The sequence below is a fragment of the Photinus pyralis genome, unplaced genomic scaffold (assembly GCF_008802855.1).
Source record: "Photinus pyralis isolate 1611_PpyrPB1 unplaced genomic scaffold, Ppyr1.3 Ppyr1.4_LG5, whole genome shotgun sequence".
Taxonomy (NCBI): domain Eukaryota; kingdom Metazoa; phylum Arthropoda; class Insecta; order Coleoptera; family Lampyridae; genus Photinus; species Photinus pyralis.
The window spans coordinates 29111525-29134074 of NW_022170596.1; the positions used below are offsets into that span (position 1 = coordinate 29111525).

Consider the following 22550-nt stretch of genomic DNA (forward strand, 5'->3'; position numbering starts at 1 on the left):
GCACAGTAAATTACAATAAAGTTTTTTGGTGTTTGTTTGTTTTAGATTACTGCCGCGAGCGTTCCAGTTTCTTCACTTGACAATTTTAGGACTTTATGAAAAACTTGCTGCCGCAAAAAACCGCCTGACTTTTTGTCGGTTCACTTTTTTTTTTATTGTTAACGCCTGTATGGAAGCTCGACTGCGGTACTAAAGGTCCCTGGTTCGAATCTGGGTTGGGGCATGGATATTTCTAAATGTATAGTGGGTAGTAGTAGGTAGAAACAGGGTTAAGAGCAAACTTTAAAGCCTGCCATCCTTTGATGCTAACCATATTTGTATTTGTAGGTAAATTCTCAAGCAATGTTTGCGGGCTGCTTGGGATGTTGGTGGTAGGGATGGCAAGTTGAATTTGGATTTGGAAGACAGGCCAAAATCTCAAGTTATCTAAAGTATTTCCTGGATCATGGTCACCACCATTAATTTCATAAAAATGACCTCTGGAGCAGTGTGCCTTTTGCTTCAGCGGAGGCGCTCAGCAGATTTGACGCTCACGGTGGACAGGTCGTACTTTGGTTGTAATCCCTTTTTAGGTAGTCCACGTATTTGGTGATGGTTAATTGGAATATTTCACCATTCTTTCACACAACACGGTGGAGATAAAATCCACCATTGATGACTAAAGCCGATCCTTCCAAGTTATTACCTCATACAGTGGTGTAAAGAAGTCATTTAACACTGACTTGGGTGTCTTCCTCATTCCTACTGGTTCGAACAGGCGTGAGAGGATAGGGTGCCAGCTCATAATGGAAGAATTTTTTAAGCTGTTCTTTGGATTTGTTAAGGAGTGCTATCCCGTCGAATACACTTTCAAGTTTCACTGATAGATATTGACAATCAATGGTATCACCTTAAATTTGAATCCTTGCTTAGTAATTATTGTACTTTTGCGGACAAATTTGACTTTGTCAAAGGTGTGATTAACCAGGGCGAGCAAATTTATTTATTCATACTTCGTTTCTCTTCGGAGATACCTTGCAACTTACGTTCAACTCAAAGGGCACTGGTTGGTTATTGGTGGAGATTTGGTGTTTTTTATTGCGATCCATTATAGATTTACATTTTTACTCGTGTTATGAATAATTTGTGTAAGGTCAATAGTACGTGTAGGTTTATAAATATCGATTATCGAAACTATATAAGTGAATATAATCAAAGGAAAAGAAAATCTTTGCGGTAATAAAATAATATTCAAATTTCAACACAGTCTGATTTTTGTAGTGTATTGGCAACTTTGTAACTAAGGTTATTTGGCAACGACGCGTATGAAATTTGTTTGGTTATGTTGATTTAATGTCATTTTTGTGTTTTGATTAATTACTTGCGAATTGATTAACCTTTTAAAGCTAAAAGGGGGGAAGCGATTTCCTTTTGTAGAAAACCTTCTACCACACCTCAAGCGTTAGAATGGGAAGAAAATGTTACGTTCCCGATTGTCTATCTGAAGAAGGCAGATCAGAAGATAGAGGTGTCACCTTTCATAAAATTCCATTGCATGCAGACATTAGGCCAAAATGGTTATCCCTGTGTCATGTATCTCCGGATAAGCACAGTTGCAAAGTGATCCATGTTTGTTCGAGGCATTTTCTCAAAGTAGATTTTTGTCATTTTAAGGGTAAGAGATATATGCTACGTCAAGGTGTATTACCTAGCGTTTTCCCTTGGAGTAAATTAAAAAGGGAGCCCACTGAGTTAACTGTGACCGTCAAAAAGGAATCCTCGGACCCTGAAAGTAATTCCGACACTGTGATCAAAACTGAAATAAAAGAGGAGCCAACCGAGTTAATTTCCGAAGTAGACATTAAAGAAGAATGTTTACAAGATGACGCGGGCCAGTCCGAAATGAAGCCGGAGAAATCTTCCACGACCATTGAACAAAAGGGAAAATCTATCCAAACCCCTTCAGGCCTACTCAACTTTTCCGTAAATACTCAATTGGAAGCTTTGGATTTTAATCAGCAGTGGTTTCCCGCCCACATTGTCGAAGTTGACTATGAAGAGAACGAAGTTCTGATTCACTTCGAGAAATACTCGAGCAAGTACGACGAGTGGATAAGTATGAACAGTTCTCGTTTGAGACCTCTTCAAATTCAACACTTGGAAATTGACAAAAAGGTATTAAGTCCGGAAGTGTTCGTCGAAGGCGAAAAGGTGTTGGCGTCTTGGAGTGACGCTAGGAAGTTTCCGGCAACGGTCCGAAAAGTTTTAGATCACGGTACAGTTTCTCCTATTTTTTTTTAGATGATCGCATTATGTTGTGTTGTAGATACCTACGAAGTTCTTTTCGTAGACGGTTTCGTAAAGATACTAAAAGGACACAGAATAATGAAGACGCACGGAAAAGTCGGAGAGGCCCCACTATTCGACCCGGCTAGCGGCAGTAAACAAGATCGACGTAATAAAAAACGCAAGATAAATGTCGCGCAATTGTTTCGTAAGCGGTTAAAAACAGGAACAAGTGAGTGCCTGTCACCGCCATCAGTCAATATGGATGTCAACAGCGGGGATGAACTGGAAGCATGGGTGCCAAGGTACTGTAAAGTTCGTGCCGTGACAGTTAACTGATGAATTTATTTGTAGGTGGGAGAATGGAAAGCCGGTAGGCGTGGAGTCGGCCATCGAAACACACGATGGACTTAAGAAGTCTATTATTGTGCCTGATCCTCGGCTACCCCCTAATTGGTCGAAACATTTAATGCAGAGAATTACGGGGGCGTCTGCTGGAAAATGGGATACTCTGATTGTAAGGTAATTTGTTCTACAAATCACTTCATTGATCTAGCAAACATTAATTTTATTTGACATAGATTTTCAATTACTAATGAAATGTAGGCATATTTGGAATCATTTACAGGTTTTAGTAGTTAATTAGCAGTCCATTAGAACTTCACGTAAAAAAAGCTGACCTGGATCATTCAGTAGCCATTTTTAATGTGTTTTTAGGACAACTGCTGGAAGTAAGAATTTAGATTTGGGTGTGTGGAAATCGTGGAAAGGATGTAGTACTAGAGCGCTTTTGGATATCCTCAAATGCTTTTGGACTCTTTGGGACTATTGGGGACTTGAAAATCCATTAGACACTCGATTATAATTACCAAGCATTTAATTAAACAAAAAAAATTATAATATAGTTAATTTTTCGCAATCTTGATTTTCCCGTTTTGTTTTTAAGGGGGGGCGAAAGATGTAGTATGCTATCTGGGGTTTTTCCATCACAAACATAAAGGCAGGTCTACAATGATAAATATTTGCATTATGTGTTGAATTTTGAATTTTGGCAAAAATATTTGTCCCACAAATTTGAATATGGTCACGTATTTACTACTTAAATATTTATCTTGTGTTGTATTTGTTGAATCCACGTTCACATTCACAAGTCCACATTAGAACTATTATGCGGCGCAAATCTCTTTGAAGTGCATTGGAAAACCGACAGCATAGTGCGTTATTCGTCACAAAATTTGTGTACGTTTTTGTGCGGCGCATAGTCCACATTGACAACAATTTCTGCGCACAAAAGCAAATTTGTGTCAACGTCCAGCAAATATTTATCAATGCCTTAACAAATAAATTAAATTTCCCAAAACATGCTATGTACAGGGTGGTTCAAATTCGAACCTCACTTTCGGACTCACTGTTAGGATCTCCGTAACGGTGAGACAGCGTAGGTTAAATGGGGACAAAGTTTGTGCCTAAAAAAACTTTTGAAAAAATTTTTTGACAAATATTCAGATATCACTGAAAATGTCAAATTTCGTTCCTTTTCTTACCTTAAATAATCAGAAATGGATGGTTCCCGTTAGCACCTTGTGTGGGTACCTACTTTTTTGGGAGAATCTGAATATGTTTATTGGAATTTCCATAACACGCTAGATCTAGAATTATCAGCAAACTACTATTTTCTTATGTGTTATGGACACCATATTGGATTTTTACAAAAAAAAAGAAAAATAATGACATACCTATCTCACTACTTTTTCAACAATTTATAAGAAAAATTTCAAAATCAACTAATAGTCCTGTAAATTTAAACATGAAAAGGGGGACGTGCTTGCAAAAGGTCCGGTCGTGCTGAATTTTTTATATGTTGTTAGGACCTAAAGCAACAATAAAAAACCAGATTTGCAATTTCCAAAGTGCTGTGCGATCGGCGGTATTTTACGGACTTTTTTCAGTTTTTATTCCATATCTCGGTGAAGGAAGGGTCTGATCGGTATAGTCATTCTATAATCTTTTAAAGTAGACTAAATTTGCTACAATTTGAGACTAGAGCGGTCTATACAGCCATTGGTTCCCAAGATTCAGTTCTTCGAAAATAGGAATTTTTTTAAAATTGATTTTTTTTCAAAATGACCACTTTTTGCAAAATATATTCTAAAATACGAATCCCACTCTGTACTCCGCCTTCATTTAGATTCCAGCACTCACGTCGTTTTGGATGGTGACTACCTCTTGCACAAGGTCGTGGAGCAGCGGGTTCGAGCACTTTTGGCGCGTTATATCACCAACGTCCATAACCACTTGAGAATAACGTCTCCATTGTTTATGAGGGCTATCCAGAAGATGCTACCAAAAAAAAAACACCAATACAGCTGAACTACTCCGGCGCTACGCTGATCATTCTAGCTACGAATTAACTTTCGAGAAATCCACAGTAATTCAAATTGCTCAAGAGCATGTTTTGGGCAATGAGAACAACAAGAGACGCCTAATCACTCTTCTTTGTGACGCCTTTCAGAAGGAGAGAGGAGAAGTGGCTGCTGCCGAAGAAGATGCGGATCAAGAGATCGTCATGACGGCACTTTCAAAAAGAGCAGTAGCCGATCGGGTCGTCGTAGTGGGCGAAGACGTCGACTTGCTCGTTATAATGGGATAAAACTAAATATAACTATAAAACTAGTTCCACTTCCCCCCCACCCCTCCCCCTCCACCCCGTACTTTGATAAGAGGACAGAAAGGAGAGCAGTAGTTGGTAGAAAACGGTTCCTGAGATCTTTAATTAGAATACAATGATAGATAAAATTAATTTTTAATACTTAAAAAATGCGCTAAAAAAAGTGGCCATTTTGAAAAAAATCATTTTTTTAAATCCCATTTTCCAACAACTGTATCTTGGGAACCAATGGCTGTATAGACCTCGCTCTAGCCTCAAATTGTAGCAAATTTAGTCTACTTTAAAATATTATAGAATGACTATACCGATCAGACCCTTCCTTCACCGAGATTTTGAGTAAAAACTGAAAGAAGTCCGAAAATTGCATGGTTTTTTGGATATACCGCCGATCGCACAGCACTTTGGAAATTGCAAATCTGGTTTTTTATTGTTGGTTTAGGTACTATCAACATATAAAAAATTCAGAATGACCGGACCTTTTGCAAGCACGGATGTACATCTTGATTGGACTATAAGTTTAGATTTGTACTTTCATGTTCAAAAATGTCCAGGTACCAAACCTTGCTGGGATTAGGAATTTTTTTCACACTACGTTTAGAGGTATGGTCTTGGAATAACTATTTTGGAAAAAATGTTTTGTCAGAAAGGCCAATCCTATTTTTGTCTATCGAAGTACTTACAGCCTATACAGGGTGTCTATTCAATATTTTTAAATGGCAAAACTTATCAGTTATCATCAAAACAAAAATCATATTAGTGGTATCTAAAGGAACCAAATTGACATTACAAATATGGCGCCGGCCTCCATTTCCACATCTCACATTCCCATGTCGTTTGAAAGCTCTTGAAGCTTTTAGAATTGGAGAACTGTAGATTTAAATAACATTCACTTCTTTTGCCTCTCATATTTTTTTGCATGTCCACATTTTTCAATTTTCAGCCCAGAGGGAAGAAGATTTCGAACGCGTTTAGAAATCAATACATTTTTGGATGAAAACCCTCAACTCAATTACAATGCCAGCATGTTCAGCTTTTGCCTCTACAGGCGATCGAAAGGACGCCGTCCAACGCAGACGGCAGATACACCACCGCAGGAAACTACATCGGTAACTCCTCCAAAACGTCAAAATAAGGAGGATAATAGCAACAGTTTGAAAATACTGGTAATCGACGATGTGTATAAATGTCCAATTGAGGGATGCAATAAAAGTTTTCGCCGCGAGAATTTGGCCCAAATGCACGTGAAGCACTATCACCCGAAATTCACAAAGTTCCTGGACTCCACGCCTAATGTCGCAGATTTGGCGTACGCGCGTACCGTTGGCGAATCTTTGGATAAGTCACCAGACAGATCATCGGGAAAGTTAACGCCCAGCAGGCCCTTGCAGAAAGCGCCCACCCCGAAAGTTACAACGCCAAAACCTAACGAACCGCACGAAATTTCGCAGGAGTGTTTCGATGCGCAAGCGAATTTATTGCAAAAAACCAAAGATTCGGAAATTTTAAAGTTGCTGAACAGTAAACCAAACGAAGAACCGCCCACCAAGTTGCCGCCCGGCTTACCGTCGGGAATGTATCCGCCGATTAAACTAAAAGATCTTTTGAACAAATCTGAAGGAATACCCAAAGGCGAGGACTTAAATTTAAAGTCTCTGAGCGCCAGTACGAGTAGGCCTACTGGAATTAGAACGATTTTACCCGTCATCAGAACAGGCGACGCTAAGAAATCGGAAACCCCCGAAGATAATTTACTCAAAAATAACATAAAACCTATCCTGAGGCACAGTTTGAAACGTAAGCGCTTTATGTCCGAAACCACCGACGCGCCGCCACCGAAAGCGCCCGAACCCGAAGCCCAACCGAACGTTACCGAACAACCCGCGCCAGCCGTCGCCAATCCAAATTACATCGTCGAGGGCGGCGAAGTTATAAAAATCGTCCGAATGAAGCGCGAGGAGATTATAAATTGCACGTGCGGCATCACGGAGGAGGACGGTCTGATGATACAGTGCGAACTGTGCCTATGCTGGCAGCACGCTTACTGTAATAATATCGAACGCGAAAACCAGGTGCCCGAGAAGTACATCTGTTACATCTGTCAGAATCCGATGCGTCAGCGCTCCTCTCGAAAGTATTTCCACGATCAGGACTGGCTTAAAAACGGCGTACTTCCGGTGGGGAATTACCATTGCAAGGACGAAGAGGCGCATAAGAAGCGGTTCGAGTTGCTAAAGAAGTCGTTCGACTTGAGCGGACTGCTTGTCGAGCTCCGCGATTATATGCATTCGGTTAAAGTGAAGTTGAAGATTGCGCAGTAAGTTTTTTTTGTTTGATTTCTTTGCTTTAGTTGGCTGTGCTTATTCGCCATTTTTTAAATTAATGGGGTACTAAACCCCAAACGTCTTCAAAAAAAGCCATTGACCGAAAACAGCTTCTGCTTACTTAAAACAACTTTAAAAAGACCAAAAAGTAACTTTTCACCTGTAAAAGTGTTGTCTATTGGAGAGATGTGATAAGTATGTAACAGTGACTAGTGTCATTAGTGTAATAGAACAGGCGTTGGGATGTGACGACCCCATCGCCCATCACATTTTGGTGATGCAGTCAGTCACACGAGTTGAACTCACTTGATGTTACAAAACTCCTTGTTTGACTCATCTTTTTCTACTCTTTAACTCGATCTGCGCATGCGCCAAGTTCAAGGTCATTTGATTGGCGGTCCGTTTGTCAACGGAAACAGGCGTTGATCTGATTTTAATTACAGACCTGTTTTTGTTGACAAAGAAAATCGAATCGAATGACCTTGAACGTGGCATATACGCAAATATTGAGGTTAAAGTGCACCAGAATCGGTGTTGTTAACCTAATAATCAGCTTTCTTACATGCCCTCAATATGTGTTAAAGGAGGACTACTTGTATTAGTTACTTGTGTATCAAAAGATAATTCTTCGTGTCAGCCTGAGATTCCGGAAATTTAGGGCTACCGAGAAGAAAGTAGATATCATTGGAATCTGCACTTCGGATCCAATTGTAATATACTGACGGTTACAGTTTTGACATTGCAGTCTATGATCACAATTTGAAATGTCGCTCAAACTGCTTGGAAGCTAAAGTAGATGTGAAGCTCTTCTTAGAGAGGGAATGATTTTAATGATTGCCTTTGGCTTTTGCAGCAAACTATGTACGAATGTTTACCATACTTATCAATTTGCTTCTAGGACGAGCAATCATCAGAAGCTGTACTTGTGGTCGAAACCGTGGGACAAACTTCCCCTACCCGAAAAGTCGGATCATCAGCAGGAGAACGACATTTCATTTACCAAGAGCGAACTGGACTTGCTCGCGACCAAAATCGAATCTCCGAACGATTCCTCCTTTCTCTCTTTATTAAAATCGCCTAAATCCGAGCAAAAGATTAAAGAGGAACTGTCGAAGCTAGACCTGAATTCCCTTATGGAAAACAGCTTCGAGCTACCGCCTCCGATTGCGCCGCAACCTGAGGCCGCGATTAACTCGGTCGATTGTAAGTTGAATTTGCTAGATCATATAGCGCATTCGCAGAATTTGATTGAGGAGCGTTTGGAAATGGTGCAATCGCAAGTGGATGCCTTGGACGGGGGCGATAATAATAGCGAGGAGGACTTCAGTCTTGTGTGTAAAACTGTTCAAATGTTGAGGAAGGATTTGGAAACCCTTCAAGAGTTAAGTCAAAGTAGTAGTTTGTAGGTTTGTTGCGTATCTATTCATTATAATATCGTTACATAGATATGTGTGTTTTTTTGGGTTGCGAGGGGGTCTACGGAATTGTAAACCCTCGAGATGTAAACTTTTATGGCACCTGCCATCAACAATACCCAAGCACCCTGAAATTTGTGCCTGATAATTTGAAGTCGCGTCCTATGCAATGACGTTAGCTCGGAAAATCGCGATAACTTTGAAACATGTTTTTAGATTTTCAACAAAAACAACAGGGTTTCGTATATCTCCATGAGGGCTAACTACCCACCAAATTTTAATGTCAAAATTGCGACCTGTATCGTAGTGACATGGAAGCGTTACACGCACACGCACATAGGTACATACAGACATTTTTTAAAAATTCAATTTTCTTGGTCCAGGGACCTCATCTGAAACTTCTACAGGGAAAAAAGTGTCTATGCAGTGAAGCACTTGCATTCGTTTTCAAAGGCCACATAAATGGCGGACGAGAATCAAAATGGCTCTTCGACGATCAGTTTTGCTGAGTCATCCTGTATGGTTGGAGTTGGTGTTTTTAAAATTTAATCTGGCAACACCGTAAAAATAATTTACGTAACTGTAACCTAACCTCATTTTTATTTATCAATATCAATCATTTAGTTAGCGCTCCTTAACTAATAAATAGAAATGGCAACAGCTGCTAAAGGAGGAGGCCTTGTAGCATTATTTAAAAGGGGTTGGCACGAAATTCCAGAAGTAATGGGCAGTGGCGTAATGGCTGTCATAGGTGCTGTGCTAATGGGGGCCGGTTTGGCTAACTATTGGGCCAAAGATGGCGATAATCGAAAGTTTAAAATGGACTACACAGTTATTAGACACGATGACCCCAGAGCTGCCCGTGTACGTACCGGAATAAATGGTTAAAAAGCTCATTTATTGTTTAGAATTATAGATATATTTAAATAAAGGTTATTGTATATATCTTGCAATATTAAATATGTACAATAAAAATAAAAAACATTAACACCAGGAGAAGAATGGGCTCTTGTCTTGAAAACGCTGTGTAAAACTAAGAAATCGATTCGTATGTTGACCTTGATGTCTGTAACAAGAATTATTAAAAATGAGGAAACGTAGGGTACTAACTTACTTTTCCACTCGTTTTTCCACAACAACTGCGGGCATTTGTACAAGCTGGACGGGCGATTTTCCGTCTTTTAATGCTTGCGTTAAATTCAAAATTTGCCCTCGCATCACAGACATTTGTCTCTCAAATAACCCCCTATCAAAACCCTTGTCCTGCTTAAAAAGTAAATACAAATCATCACATAAATCCTAAAATGAAAAGTTTTAACAAACATTTCAGGATGTCCATTAAGTCGACTCCCCACGAACAGAAAAAAATCCTACAATTCAAAAATTTGCCGTGATTTTTTGAATATGTAGAATTTTTTTGTATTCTTAGCGGGTCAGCTTAATGCACATTACTTCGCTGAAAGCGTCAAGCTTACTTGCACAAAATTCATATCGCCTAGTAATGGTAACACAAGCTCTCTCGTTTCGTGACTAAATGGAATTTTAGCTTGAGGCAACCAGGCCCAATGGTACGGGTACGCTCGCCAGCTATCGGGATGTTTGTAGGGGAATGCTAGACCGTTATCGATTGCGGCAATATTAATTTCAGGCAGTTGCACCAAATTCCAATCCACGGCGTCCGGAGTTTCGTTTTGCACCGAACCGTTCGCCAGAATGGCCGGTTGATCGTATTTTACTAGCCAGTTATCGTTGCCCCGATCTGTATTTCGAATAATGTAATCTAACACGACCAAACGTTCGAATTGATGTTGGAATTTTTGAGACATGCGTGTTGGTAGAGGTTCCACTTCGAATCGTCTCAGCCAGTAGTCCGCATCTTTGTAACCATCAACGAAGAGTTGAAGAGAACCGGTCTACAAACGTGAATTTAATTAAGGTAGTAGAATGGTAGTGTTTGCTATGCAAGCAAGAGATAGTTTCGATTTTTGGATATAGTGCCAGTAGCTGGACATGTCACATGGTGTTAAAAATTCTCAAAATTTACTGAAGTTGCCCAATTAAAAAGTTTTTCGAATTATATAAATATGCATGCAGTTTGCGCATGCGTACACTTGATTTTAATTTGACATGAATTCAGGAACACTCTGTATACATTTTTTGAACATTGTTACATACTGGGTGAGCAAAACCCTAAAATAATGGATATGTCTCGTTTGCTTTATAAAGACAATTAACATGGCAAAATTTAATTTATTCGTAAACTTCTCCCTTTGGGCATTACTACTCAAGTGAAGTCTTATTATTATTATTATTATTATTTACATGTTACACTATTGAGCCTCTGAGTTCAGATTCACTTTTGATTTGTTTTAAAATCCATCAAAAAATAGTAAAAATCTTATTTTGATAGTAGTACCATAAATTGGGGGATCAGCTCCCTCCTCCGGGTGGTGGAGGGTGAGGGGGGGGGGGCGAGCGGCTTGAGCACCCCAAGCCCTATTAAGTTGGCTCCTTTTACCGGGATTTAATTTTTTGTCAAGATAATATGTAACATACAAGGTGTTTCATTCAAAAATGTTAATTTGTTATTAACTCAACAACCTGATGTTCAATTGTTTTCATAATTTGGCATTGCAATTCTGAGAAAAAAAGGTCCATAATAAAAAAGTTACTTACCAATAGTGCCAGGCCTAAACTATTTTAAATCTTATATAGGAACTAACACCATATCAAAAAATCTAAAACTACCAAACAAGCAAAACCTGTACTTTCTCATGAATTTTACTGGAAAAATTTGCTATCCCGACCGTTTGAAGTCTATGTACCTTTGGTGGAAGCCCTATCCTGTTAAACCGCAGGCCAACATTCGGAAATTGTTCCATAATGGCCCGCTTCATTCTGGCTTTCTGTCTATCAATGCGAGGATAATGGAAAGTTTCCGATACAAGCTTAACTACTTTGGTTTTAGGTACGACACGAAGGCTTAGCTTTGCATCAACTAGATACGCGGCCGCTTCCGACAAGTACCCCTGATTCGGAATTAAACACGACCGACCAAAACAACAGGGACAGCACAACTTATGCATCCACTTTGTCCACTTTGGATTTAGCCGACCGTAAGGTTCTTCATCTTTCGGCTTAAATACGCCGATGATTTTCTAAAATTACCTCAATTAATCCTCAACGATTCACAGAGAAAGCGTGTACAGAGTTCACCAAGTCTCAAGTTAAGCAGTTTAAAACAAGAGTCCCCAGAAACTCTGCGAACAATGCTTTACGCTCGTATCTCCGGTACTTTCACAAATCTCGAGTAAAAGACCAGAAGATTTAGAGCTTAAAGTGAAGGAACTTACTCCGGTGGGATTTTTAACAAAATATGAACCACTGGACCCTTGCGATATGCGTTCCGGAAAAATGCCATTATCAATTGCGACCTCGGCCTGCCACACCAAATCGCTAAACCCAGGATCATCTAAAACAAAACCACGACATTGTCGACTGACAGTTAACGAACGCATACTTCAAGTCACCTGGAAATTGGTTATAAGAGACATCAATCCCTCCTAGGAGAGGTTGAGACTCTCTGTTGATGCCGGGGGAATCCAAGGTTGGTTCAAATGCTATATCCGGTACTAAACTGATATCTTCAGCCGAACTATCGCTAGCCAAAGATTGATTTAAAGCACAGTGTACTAAAACCCTATCATCTAAGTTTGCTGAAACTAAAATAGGCACAGTCTCGCCAGAACTCATTACCCACTTGGGATAAGTTTAGTATTGTTCTTATCATTTAATTAGCATAAAGTAATCTTGATAAATTTTGGTTTCGATTGTAATGTAAAAAGAATTGGAACAATTAGCAATATATAGATAGACTCGGCAGGGAATAATTGACTAGAAATTTTGGGCTTAATTAAACTAATTAAATTAGGTTCAACAGATGGTATAAAAGTGTCTAAATGATAACACTTCACAACATTTATCGGATATCACATATTTAACAAATAAAAAAGTATGTGATTCATTATTTAACCACAGATTACATATTTATGTCAAATTTGATAACGTTCTAACCTCAAATAATGTTTAAGCAGTCATTTCCGCTCGTGGCTAAACAACCATACATTAATTTATGGGTGCGTTCAAGAGAACCACACGAAGATATCTCTTCTATTTTGTTCTCGAATGCAACCAAACTAAAGTTTTGTAGGACAATTTCACAAATACCACAATTAAATCGTTATTAATATTGCGATGATGACCATCGATAGTAACGTTCGGCTCATAACCAATAAATCTTTCTTACAAATAATTGATACGTAAAATAAATGCTCGCACCCACGAGTGGGTTTTGAAACAGTTTTGTGTGTATTTGTGTACAAAATAGAAAACAATAGTATGCACGACAAAAAACCTAAATAGACTTATTTCTAAAATAATTAGAGAAGCCGGAAATTAGAAAATTACTCTTGAAATTCCTATGGTCCGTTTGTCAAGACAACATCCTGTATATCAAGGCCATAAAAGTGTCTCTTTTGTCATATTACTCTGGTATTTTACCAACGTAAAAATTACTAGGACGAATTCCCTAAAAAATCAAAACACCAAGCGAAATAGTGTAGAGTGCACGTAAACCTTTAACGCTGTTTTAAGGGTGATAATTTCCGTGAATTCAATAGGAAAAATGAGTTGCTTAAGGAGAATAATTTACTTGTGGATTCTTCAAGTGTTGTACTTATCGCAAAACGTGTGCGGTAAGTAATTTTAAGTAAGAAATTCGAATTTTCATTCAATGTCTAACCAAAAACGTGTGGCGCATTCTGATTGGTCCATTTAAAAGTCGTGGTCTTTTCAAATAATTACCTTCTTTTCAGGTGCTCGTCATAAATATGTTACTTGCGGGTCCGTATTGAAATTGTTAAACTCGGATTATCGGGTGCGTTTACATTCGCACGATGTTAAATATGGTACGGGTAGCGGTCAACAATCCGTGACCGGCACTGAGCTACAGGAAGATGTCAACAGTCACTGGCTGATCAAGCCCGAAATGGGTAAGGAGTGCGGGCGAGGTGAGCTTATCAAGTGCGGGAGTGTAATACGGCTGGAACACTCGGCGACGGGCAAGAATTTGCATTCCCATTACTTTTCCAGTCCCTTATCTTCAAATCAGGAGATTAGTTGCTATGGAGAGGACGGTGTGGGTGATACCGGCGACCATTGGGTTGTCGTATGTTCAGGTTTGTTCGTTCAAAAATAAATGTGGGTTTTTGTTAAAAAGTACATTGCAGGCGACTATTGGACACGTGACGAGAGCATTATGTTGAAACATGTTGATACCAGTCACTATTTGGCAACCTCCGGACGTACATTTGGACGTCCTATTAACGGTCAAATGGAAATAATCGGTGTACATAGCTCAAGTGGGGCTGTGCATTGGCAGGCCGCCGAGGGTGTATTTTTGCATGCTCCTGATATTACAGCTAAACATATGCATACGATGCATACTGAACTCTAATTGAATTAGAATTAATTAGAACTTGTTATTTATTGTGATTAATGTAAATTGTGATATAATAAGTATGTATAAAATAGATTGAATTTTTAGGTTTGTTTGCTCGTTTTGTCATGTTACTGTAAAAGTGGGAGGTGTTTTCTTCATTTACAGTCTTGCTAAGTAAATACCAATCATCTGACACCAATAACTATTTAATGCCATCTACTAAGCACTACATTCAATACCTCTGTATCTATTCATACAACATTGTGGGCAAAAGTTTATTCTTTGATAAATTTCTTCCAGTTAGGTAAATAAATATGTAGGCCACGTGCCATGAGTTGCATATCATCAAGGGAAAGAGTAAAATTATTTGGATTTACAAAAACAATTTTCAATTCTGCTGTGTAAATATGGGGAGGGGCGGACTGGGTACTTACGGGCCAGGTGGAATTGCATAGGTTACGGGCCATTGGAGTATTAGTCTAGTAATGAAGGTGGCGGGGGGGGGTTGCTCTGCGGTGCACCACAAAAACATTTTTTTGCTTCATTTTAGTACGCACCAAAATTAATAAGAAAAAGTGTTTTCCCGAGAAATTTTGGTGCAGTCAATTTTTGGTAAAAAAGGAAGGTTATACACTGCCTTTTTTTGAGCCCCGAAAAAAAAATTGTCTCAGATCGACCCGGAAAAAAATTTTCTTATAGAATGTGGCCTGTAGAATCCATAATTTCAAACAGTTCCAAGATTGGGCTACTAGTTCAAAAGTTACAGCCCTTTGAATTTTCCTTCGAAATTGGTTTCTAGTCCATAACTTTTGATTGAGAATTCCGATCGAAAAAGTACGAATTGTTTTAGATTCTACGCACCAAAATTAATAAGAAAAAGTGTTTTCCCGAGAAATTTTGGTGCAGTCGATTTTGCCTTTTTTTGAACCCGAAAAAAAAATTGTCTCAGATCGACCCGGAAAAAAAATTTTCTTATAGAATGTGGCCTGTAGAATCCATAATTTCAAACAGTTTCAAAATTGGGCTACTAGTTCAAAAGTTACAGCCCTTTGAATTTTCTTTCGAAATTGGTTTCTAGTCCATAACTTTTGATTGAGAAGTCCGATCGAAAAAGTACGAATTGTTTTAGATTCTACGCACCAAAATTAATAAGAAAAAGTGTTTTCCCGAGAAATTTTGGTGCAGTCGATTTTGCCTTATTTTTTTGAACCCGAAAAAAAAATTGTCTCAGATCGACCCGGAAAAAAAATTTTCTTATAGAATGTGGCCTGTACAATCCATAATTTCAAACAGTTCCAAAATTGGGCTACTAGTTCAAAAGTTACAGCCCTTTGAATTTTCCTTCGAAATTGGTTTCTAGTTCATAACTTTTGATTGAGAAGTCCAATCGAAAAAGTACGAATTGTTTTAGATTCTACGCACTAAAATTAATAAGAAAAAGTGTTTTCCCGAGAAATTTTGGTGCAGTCGATTTTTGGTAAAAAAGGAAGGTTATACACTGCCTTTTTTTGAGGCTCGAAAAAAAAATTGTCTCAGATCGACCCGGAAAAAAATTTTCTTATAGAATGTGGCCTGTAGAATCCATAATTTCAAACAGTTCCAAGATTGGGCTACTAGTTCAAAAGTTACAGCCCTTTGAATTTTCTTTCGAAATTGGTTTCTAGTCTATAACTTTTGATTGAGAAGTCTGATCGAAAAAGTACGAATTGTTTTGGATTCTACGCACCAAAATTAATAAAAAAAAGTGTTTTCCCGAGAAATTTTGGTGCAGTCAATTTTTGGTAAAAAAGGAAGGTACACTGCCTTTTTTTGAGCCCCGAAAAAAAAAATTGTCTCAGATCGACCCGGAAAAAATTTTTCTTATAGAATGTGGCCTGTAGAATCCATAATTTCAAACAGTTCCAAGATTGGGCCACTAGTTCAAAAGTTACAGCCCTTTGAATTTTCTTTCGAAATTGGTTTCTAGTCAGGGGCGGGCCAGGTGGAATTGCATAGGTTACGGGCCATTAAAGTATTAGTGTAGTAATGAAGGTGGCGGGGGGTAGCTCTGCGGTGCACCACAAAAACATTTTTTGCTTCATTTTAAAGTACTCCTTTTTCGGAAATCAATTACAATACAGGTTTTTTTTTAAATTGCAGCTGATAATTAAAAGTAACAAAATATACAATCCAAACGAGGCGCGTCGCCTATCATTGTATTTCATCACTTTCATGCTACGACAAAAAATGATAAATTCATTGTAAAACACTTCAATTAAAACAGAATTTTTTAATTTTTTAACAACCTAACATCAACCCCAATTAGAGAAACGTGTTAATAACTTATTAATACTGCAAGAAACTAAATACAGCACATACTTATAAATTTCCAACGGGCCATTATGACGTACAGGCCAATTAATTAATGTGACAGCCAGATCTTATGAAGTTATTTGGGTTGCATAAAATTAGGCGATGGGATTTTTTCATTTAAAAGTAGACATAGGGAAAACAATATACATAAATCCCTATGTCTACTTCTTAATAAGCACTGTATACGTTTTGAAGTTCCTGCAATGTATTCATTTTGGTATTCCCGCAAAACAAAAGATCTCGGTACTGATACCGACACGTTACACATAAGAAGGCTACCTCGGGCTATCTGATTTAGAGTCTGCAGGATAAGTCAACGTGCTCCGCGGCGTATTAATAGTGGAGATGCGTGATTTCTAGCCTTCTTACGTGTGGGTAGGTACCTATTCGTATTCAATACATTTTTGTAAAAATTAGCTGTTAGGTACCTATTTAGGCTACAGGATTGTTATTTGTACAACTAGAGAAGAAAGTGGAGTTTTTCAACTCGAGTTCAAAGTTTGATACATGAGCGTAGCGAGTGTGTCAACTAAACGAGAGTTGAAAAACACTTTCTTCTCAAGTTCTACACATAATTTTTTTTTAACTACAATCAAAATTGAAAAATTATCGTATGCAATAATTAAGTTGGACACAGCAATCTAGATACAGGTGTGTTTTAGTTTTAAATGTCATTATTAAGATTAACGGAGCAATTGTTTTTTACTTTCCTCACTAGTCACTTTCTTCGCCCTTTTTAGAGACGAAAGTAGTTGTTTCTAAAGTAGTTTCAGAAAAACACTTTTACAAAACTTGCCCGTTGTATAATTCTTAATTTGGCGCGAATAATTTGTTTCGATTTGGGACCTTTGAAGTTCCATGGCTTCGGGGTCACAGTCATATGTTTACGTTAATGTCTGTTGTCCTCATACAATTTTTTTGTAGGTTTTTGGCGTGATTTTTCCGATCAGTGGCAGGAGAAGTCGAATGAGGGTGGATTGGACTATGCATCGCAAGTAATAAGAATCTATTCACTTGCCACTTCCCCAATCACACCCTTGTATAAAAATGTTTGTTATGGGACATGGGATTAAGTTTTTCATTTTGGGGTTGACCTGAGATTCCTTACACCAGAGATGCAGACTCGGAATATTAAAAGACCCTGATGCTCTATAACCAAATTCGCGTCGAGCGTCTTTTAGGTTTTCCTGTTTGGTACGGGTTTGGTGTGGATGGGGAGGTTTCAAGTGTGTTACTTCCAAAGGTGACCTGACAGCAACTCTTTTTTGATCGCATAGTAAAAGGCATACCTATACGTGATTGTGCAGGTGGTGGTAGGTACTTTCGCTGATGATTGTCTGACTTATAGGTATTAGGTACTCAGGGTAGATCTCTACATACATGCAAAAGAAGAAAAATTTGTACACCTACTGGTTGACGATCCATCCGGAACCATTGGGAAACAAAGTGTTTATCATTAGCCGCTATTTATAACAGCTTCTGATTAGGAACGTTAGCGTCAAATTAATAATATGAAATGTTTATTATAAGTGCCCATTCTTGGGATTGTCTCGAAATGAGATGAAGATTGAAGGAATGTCGTCGTGTGTATTTACCAAGAGTTTTATTTAAAAAAACGAAGATATATAATTAGAACAAGTAACAATAATAATAACAAATTATCTAAGTATTTCTTGGATGGTATCTATAGGTACATATAACCCTTGAACATGAAACAGCATTACATCACTACTCTGAAGAAACCTTATCAATAGTTTTGGGAATAGAGATTTCTCTTCTATAAATATATTTTTCGAACAAACTGTTTGCTATCGGTAGCTACTTAGCGTTATTAACATCAGAATCGCAATGACGTACAGAATATTAATTAGTTCATCAGCATACAAATCGAAAATACGAAAATGTGATAACGTTACTGTCGTCACAAGAAATTTAGTTACATAATTGTGTACACTCTATAGCCGTTGATTAATTTTACATTTATGATTGATTAATTATGTCATAGGTATAACCTCTTATACCTAAGGTGCGAAATTGCTTTACGGCAAATATACATCGACCTTGAAGATGTAGGTACTCGTAGTAAAGCTGGGTAACGCGTTTGTTTAAAAATAATTCCTGAAGCTGGACCGGTTTCTGCGAAAATCTTCAAGTCAATGACGTCCCTATTTTCAATCCCCCCCAAATAACAACTCTTAAATAATCCTAATTTTTGCTATGTTTGTTATTGTTTCATATTCAGTCAGTGAATTAGCATCCCGTACGCTTTGATTTCGCAGAATGCGTTTTAAAATTTTACTGCTCTTTGGATTTTTCCTAGTCCCGTCAGTTTTGACTGCCCCAACTGAGGATGGTGCCCAATCTTTGGTGGTTAGCAGCACCGCACCCTCAAACCCAAAGGAGTCAGAGGGTGAAGTAAGTACACTTTTCCTTTTATGTCCGTTGCAAAATTTTCACTTTTAGGGAAAACCGATAGAAACCGTACCTGAGGTTCCTCAAATTTATCAAATGCACGTCAAGTCGAACATTGGCAATCGATATGCGCTTACAACCGTAACAAGCAGGGTTCGAAATTTTGGAAATAAGGCCCAAGAAGCTGTGTTTTCTGTCGTGCTGCCCGAATCTGGTTTCATTTCCGGTTTTATAATGGAAATCAATGGTAAAAATTACACCGCCTACGTTAAAGAGAAAGAAGAAGCCAAGCGCGATTACGACCAGGTGGGGATCTTTATCGAAATGCATTTTCTCAACTTTTAATTGCAGGCCGTCGCTAGTGGTTTGGGCGCGGCGCATGTAGCAGCTAGCGCACGTGACTCCAACCGTTTTACTGTCTCTGCAAATGTCGAGCCTCAAGCAAAGGCCGCATTTTATTTGACGTACGAACAACTTCTGAAGAGGCAAGACGGCCATTACGAACAGGTCATTAACATCCACCCAGGTCAACCTGTTAAAGATCTAAGCGTTGAGGTTTTAATTTCCGAAAGTAGAAAAATCGTAGACTTGAAGGCCCCACCCCTCCGTTCCGGTAATGAAATTGGAACCGATAAACCTGAACTGGACCCTCGAGCGGATATTACCATCCACAATGATACGGCCGCGATCGTCACGTTTAGTCCAAATTTGGAGAGGCAAAAGGAATTGGCTCACGTATTGGGTACCAAAGAGGAGCAAGGTCTTTCTGGACAGTTCGTGGTGCAGTACGATGTTGAGAGGGATCCAAGTGGAGGCGAGGTGCTGGTCCAAGACGGTTACTTTGTACACTTCTTTGCGCCCTCCGACCTGAAACCGTTGCCTAAGCAAGTCGTCTTTGTACTAGATACGAGCGGTAGCATGTGGGGGCAGAAGATAGAGCAACTCAAACGAGCCATGCTGAACATTTTGGATCAGTTAAACGAACATGACACACTGAATTTGGTGGAATTTAATAGCAACACAAAGGTATGGAATATCGATGACCCAGAAAAAAGTGTTTGGTACCCTCGTAAAAACTCTTTCTATTATTATAATGAACAACCCGATACCAAGGAGACTATTGAAATATTAGAGGTGGGTATTGCAAAAACTTCTAATTTGATACATGAGGTTCACATTTCAGGGCGCCAAATTTCCACGCGCTTACGCTGCAAATGCCGACAATATCAAAAAGGCCAAAGATGCAATATCGGCAATCAAGTCTGATGGTTCCACTTCAATGTTTGGTGCTCTTCAAGTTGCCTTACGCCTAGTGGAGCTGGAACGCACTCAACCTTCTGGAAGCGACACGATCAAACGCCAACCCATAGTCATATTTTTAACTGACGGCCAACCTACAGACTTATTACCCGATGAAATCATCACGCAAATTACAGAATTAAACTCGGAAGCAAAAAGATCGCCGATTTTCGCTTTATCATTCGGAGGTGGTGCCGATAAGCAGTTCTTACAAAAATTAGCAATTCGAAACTCGGGATTTTCCAGACACATTTATGACGATGCCGACGCTTCTTTGCAACTCGAGGGTTTCTATCGCCAAATCACATCACCTTTACTGTCGGATGTCACTTTTAAGTACGCACCCACGACGACCAGTCTCACAAAAGCGAAATTTCCAATTTATTTCGGTGGTTCGGAAATTGTGGTGGCCGGGTTTTGCGGTACCGAAACACCGATTCCAATGATCGACGGAACCGGTGTAGCTGGAGAAGTTTCATTTAAACCGGCCGTCTTTGAAAACATCTCCAACATGGAACGATTGTGGGCGTATATGACGATTAAACAGTTGCTGGAGAAAAAGGAAGCTTCTGATGGAGATAAGCAAAATTTGACGAAGCAAGCTTTAGATCTCGCGTTGAAGTACAACTTTGTAACGCCAGTAAGTTCATTAGTAGTTGTGAAACCTAACGATACGAGCGCCGTTGACACAGAGGAAGCGACGCAAGCATCCAGATTTCCAGGAGCTGGTAGCTACGGCACGGGATTCTCAGCACTCGCTATCGCCCCAGCTTTTGGTGAGGTTTTGGCACACATGTAAACTAACTATCAAAATTTATTATTTTCAACAGAAGATCTTCAGGTCGTAAACAAAGTTCAAACAATTGCGTTTACTACAAACGTTCCAATCTATGCATCATCAACACCACGGTCACCTCTGGAGATCCTTCTAGATGTTCTTCCATGGTTAAATGCAATATTAGAGAACGAATCTATCCAGACTCCAAAAGGTTTGTGCACAACTTGCAATATTTACGCAAATTTATTGCATGATTTAGGAAACTTCAAACTGGGGGTAAATGAAACAATAACAGATATTATCCCTTGCCCAAAAACACCAATGGACAAAGAAGGACACTGCACACTGCTGCACGAGTGCCCACAGGTACACGCTGAACTACAAACGTCAACAAAGTTCTTCGATCACTTCTGCATATTAAAAAACGAGTAAGAGCATTTCTTGTGTATGATTGAACTGCGATTGCATTATCTGCTTTTAGGTTTGCAGGGGTTTGCTGTCCTAATTGATGCCGATTTGATACTTTTGTACTGTCAGAAATAAACAACTTATTTACTTGCTTAGGTACTATTTGATATTAGTTAATTAGTCTTTGTAAATTTTTCCTAATCTTAGACGACCGTCCTGGTTTTCCAGGAATTTTCCATTTTTCCATTGTTTCCTTGAAAAAACCACAGGTTAGCCAACGTGCAACCATCCCCCAAGATACCTCGATGGTGCAAAGAGTTAGGGATTGAGACTTTTCTAAAGTCGGATCTTTCGATGAGGAGTTTCATCGAAGTAATAATAATAATAATAATATCCGTTTATTGAAAAAAGTAGCTGTAGGTACTATAATTTAAAAACAGAGTTGTATACAAAGTTCCCAACCTTCCTACCCTTGGGCGTGAAATTAACCATATTCCCTTAGTATTTTTTTACGCGAAGGCTTTCTTCGACGGCATTATAACTACGGCGTAATGTTTATAAAACAAAAAAATACATAATAGGTACTTATAGTTATCTATTATATCAAAGGTATTTTAACCGCCACTCGGGAATGAAACTTTCACTGCCTTTTATTGTGGTGTATAACGTAAAATTTTATAGCAGAACCTATAATGCAATTAAATCTTTGATAATTTAATTGGCGGAAATAATAGCAGGTTTTTCCTATATTTTTGCCATGACTGACAAAACATTGACTATAATACCACCAGTGACCATGGCAGAACTGAAAAATTTTTATTGTACGCGTTTAGATCACATGTGGAAGGGAGATATAATATGTCCAATAATTCCGAATTAGTTTGACTATTACGAAATGTCATTAGACTGCGATTAATATCTGTGTAAATTGTAGAATACTGTTCTGTACAAATCTTCGCAAGACTATGATTTGAAGCAATGAATTTCTATAAAATTTACCTTTAATGAGATACTTTTTAACATTCAATTTGCGGAAGCCATTAATTAATTAAGTATGGGGGTTCCATATAAATCAAAGACAGTACAGTTCGCCCCAATTTCTTTGCGTTCCCATAACGAATTAACGAATTTT

General features: G+C 38.7%; 4 protein-coding genes across 4 annotated transcripts; 3 read left to right on the forward strand and 1 right to left on the reverse strand.

Moving 5' to 3' along the window:
• Nucleotides 1–1315: 1315 nt before the first annotated feature.
• Nucleotides 1316–8700, forward strand: LOC116170892 (PHD finger protein 20). The gene is made up of 5 exons (XM_031487445.1): nucleotides 1316–2254; nucleotides 2306–2570; nucleotides 2620–2787; nucleotides 5874–7247; nucleotides 8153–8700. The coding sequence occupies exons 1-5, from the start codon at nucleotides 1447–1449 to the stop codon at nucleotides 8658–8660; spliced, it is 3123 nt and encodes a 1040-aa protein (XP_031343305.1). The 5' UTR covers nucleotides 1316–1446; the 3' UTR covers nucleotides 8661–8700.
• An 865-nt stretch (nucleotides 8701–9565) lies between these two features.
• Nucleotides 9566–12692, reverse strand: LOC116170893 (phosphatidylinositol 4-kinase type 2-alpha). Its single transcript, XM_031487446.1, has 6 exons — nucleotides 12200–12692; nucleotides 12023–12141; nucleotides 11495–11827; nucleotides 10145–10582; nucleotides 9784–9968; nucleotides 9566–9735 (listed from the first exon to the last, which is right to left on the reverse strand). The coding sequence occupies exons 1-6, from the start codon at nucleotides 12420–12422 to the stop codon at nucleotides 9654–9656; spliced, it is 1380 nt and encodes a 459-aa protein (XP_031343306.1). The 5' UTR covers nucleotides 12423–12692; the 3' UTR covers nucleotides 9566–9653.
• Nucleotides 12693–13255: 563 nt separating this feature from the next.
• Nucleotides 13256–14279, forward strand: LOC116171254 (stromal cell-derived factor 2). Its single transcript, XM_031487979.1, has 3 exons — nucleotides 13256–13423; nucleotides 13544–13906; nucleotides 13958–14279. Exons 1-3 carry the CDS (start codon nucleotides 13354–13356, stop codon nucleotides 14182–14184), a joined length of 660 nt encoding a protein of 219 aa, XP_031343839.1. The 5' UTR covers nucleotides 13256–13353; the 3' UTR covers nucleotides 14185–14279.
• Nucleotides 14280–18615: 4336 nt separating this feature from the next.
• On the forward strand, nucleotides 18616–21573 carry LOC116170806 (inter-alpha-trypsin inhibitor heavy chain H5-like). Its single transcript, XM_031487322.1, has 7 exons — nucleotides 18616–18936; nucleotides 18985–19239; nucleotides 19285–20067; nucleotides 20117–21008; nucleotides 21063–21221; nucleotides 21270–21438; nucleotides 21492–21573. The coding sequence occupies exons 1-7, from the start codon at nucleotides 18802–18804 to the stop codon at nucleotides 21517–21519; spliced, it is 2421 nt and encodes an 806-aa protein (XP_031343182.1). The 5' UTR covers nucleotides 18616–18801; the 3' UTR covers nucleotides 21520–21573.
• The last annotated feature ends 977 nt before the right edge of the window (nucleotides 21574–22550 follow it).

Excerpts from the sequence above, each read along its gene's own strand:
- LOC116170893 (XM_031487446.1), bottom strand. The coding sequence starts at position 12,422 with ATGAGTTCTGGCGAGACTGTGCCTATTTTAGTTTCAGCAAACTTAGAT. Across the intron at positions 12,142-12,199 it reads CTCTTATAACCAATTTCCAG|ATGATCCTGGGTTTAGCGAT; the intron begins GTGACTTGAAGT and ends GTTTTGTTTTAG. Across the intron at positions 11,828-12,022 it reads TTGTTAAAAATCCCACCGGA|AAAATCATCGGCGTATTTAA; the intron begins GTAAGTTCCTTC and ends AGGTAATTTTAG.
- LOC116170892 (XM_031487445.1), top strand. The coding sequence starts at position 1,447 with ATGGGAAGAAAATGTTACGTTCCCGATTGTCTATCTGAAGAAGGCAGA. Across the intron at positions 2,571-2,619 it reads CTGGAAGCATGGGTGCCAAG|GTGGGAGAATGGAAAGCCGG; the intron begins GTACTGTAAAGT and ends ATTTATTTGTAG. Across the intron at positions 2,788-5,873 it reads TGGGATACTCTGATTGTAAG|CCCAGAGGGAAGAAGATTTC; the intron begins GTAATTTGTTCT and ends TTCAATTTTCAG.
- LOC116170806 (XM_031487322.1), top strand. The coding sequence starts at position 18,802 with ATGCGTTTTAAAATTTTACTGCTCTTTGGATTTTTCCTAGTCCCGTCA. Across the intron at positions 19,240-19,284 it reads CCAAGCGCGATTACGACCAG|GCCGTCGCTAGTGGTTTGGG; the intron begins GTGGGGATCTTT and ends TTTTAATTGCAG. Across the intron at positions 20,068-20,116 it reads AGACTATTGAAATATTAGAG|GGCGCCAAATTTCCACGCGC; the intron begins GTGGGTATTGCA and ends TTCACATTTCAG.
- LOC116171254 (XM_031487979.1), top strand. The coding sequence starts at position 13,354 with ATGAGTTGCTTAAGGAGAATAATTTACTTGTGGATTCTTCAAGTGTTG. Across the intron at positions 13,424-13,543 it reads CTTATCGCAAAACGTGTGCG|GTGCTCGTCATAAATATGTT; the intron begins GTAAGTAATTTT and ends CCTTCTTTTCAG. Across the intron at positions 13,907-13,957 it reads TTGGGTTGTCGTATGTTCAG|GCGACTATTGGACACGTGAC; the intron begins GTTTGTTCGTTC and ends AGTACATTGCAG.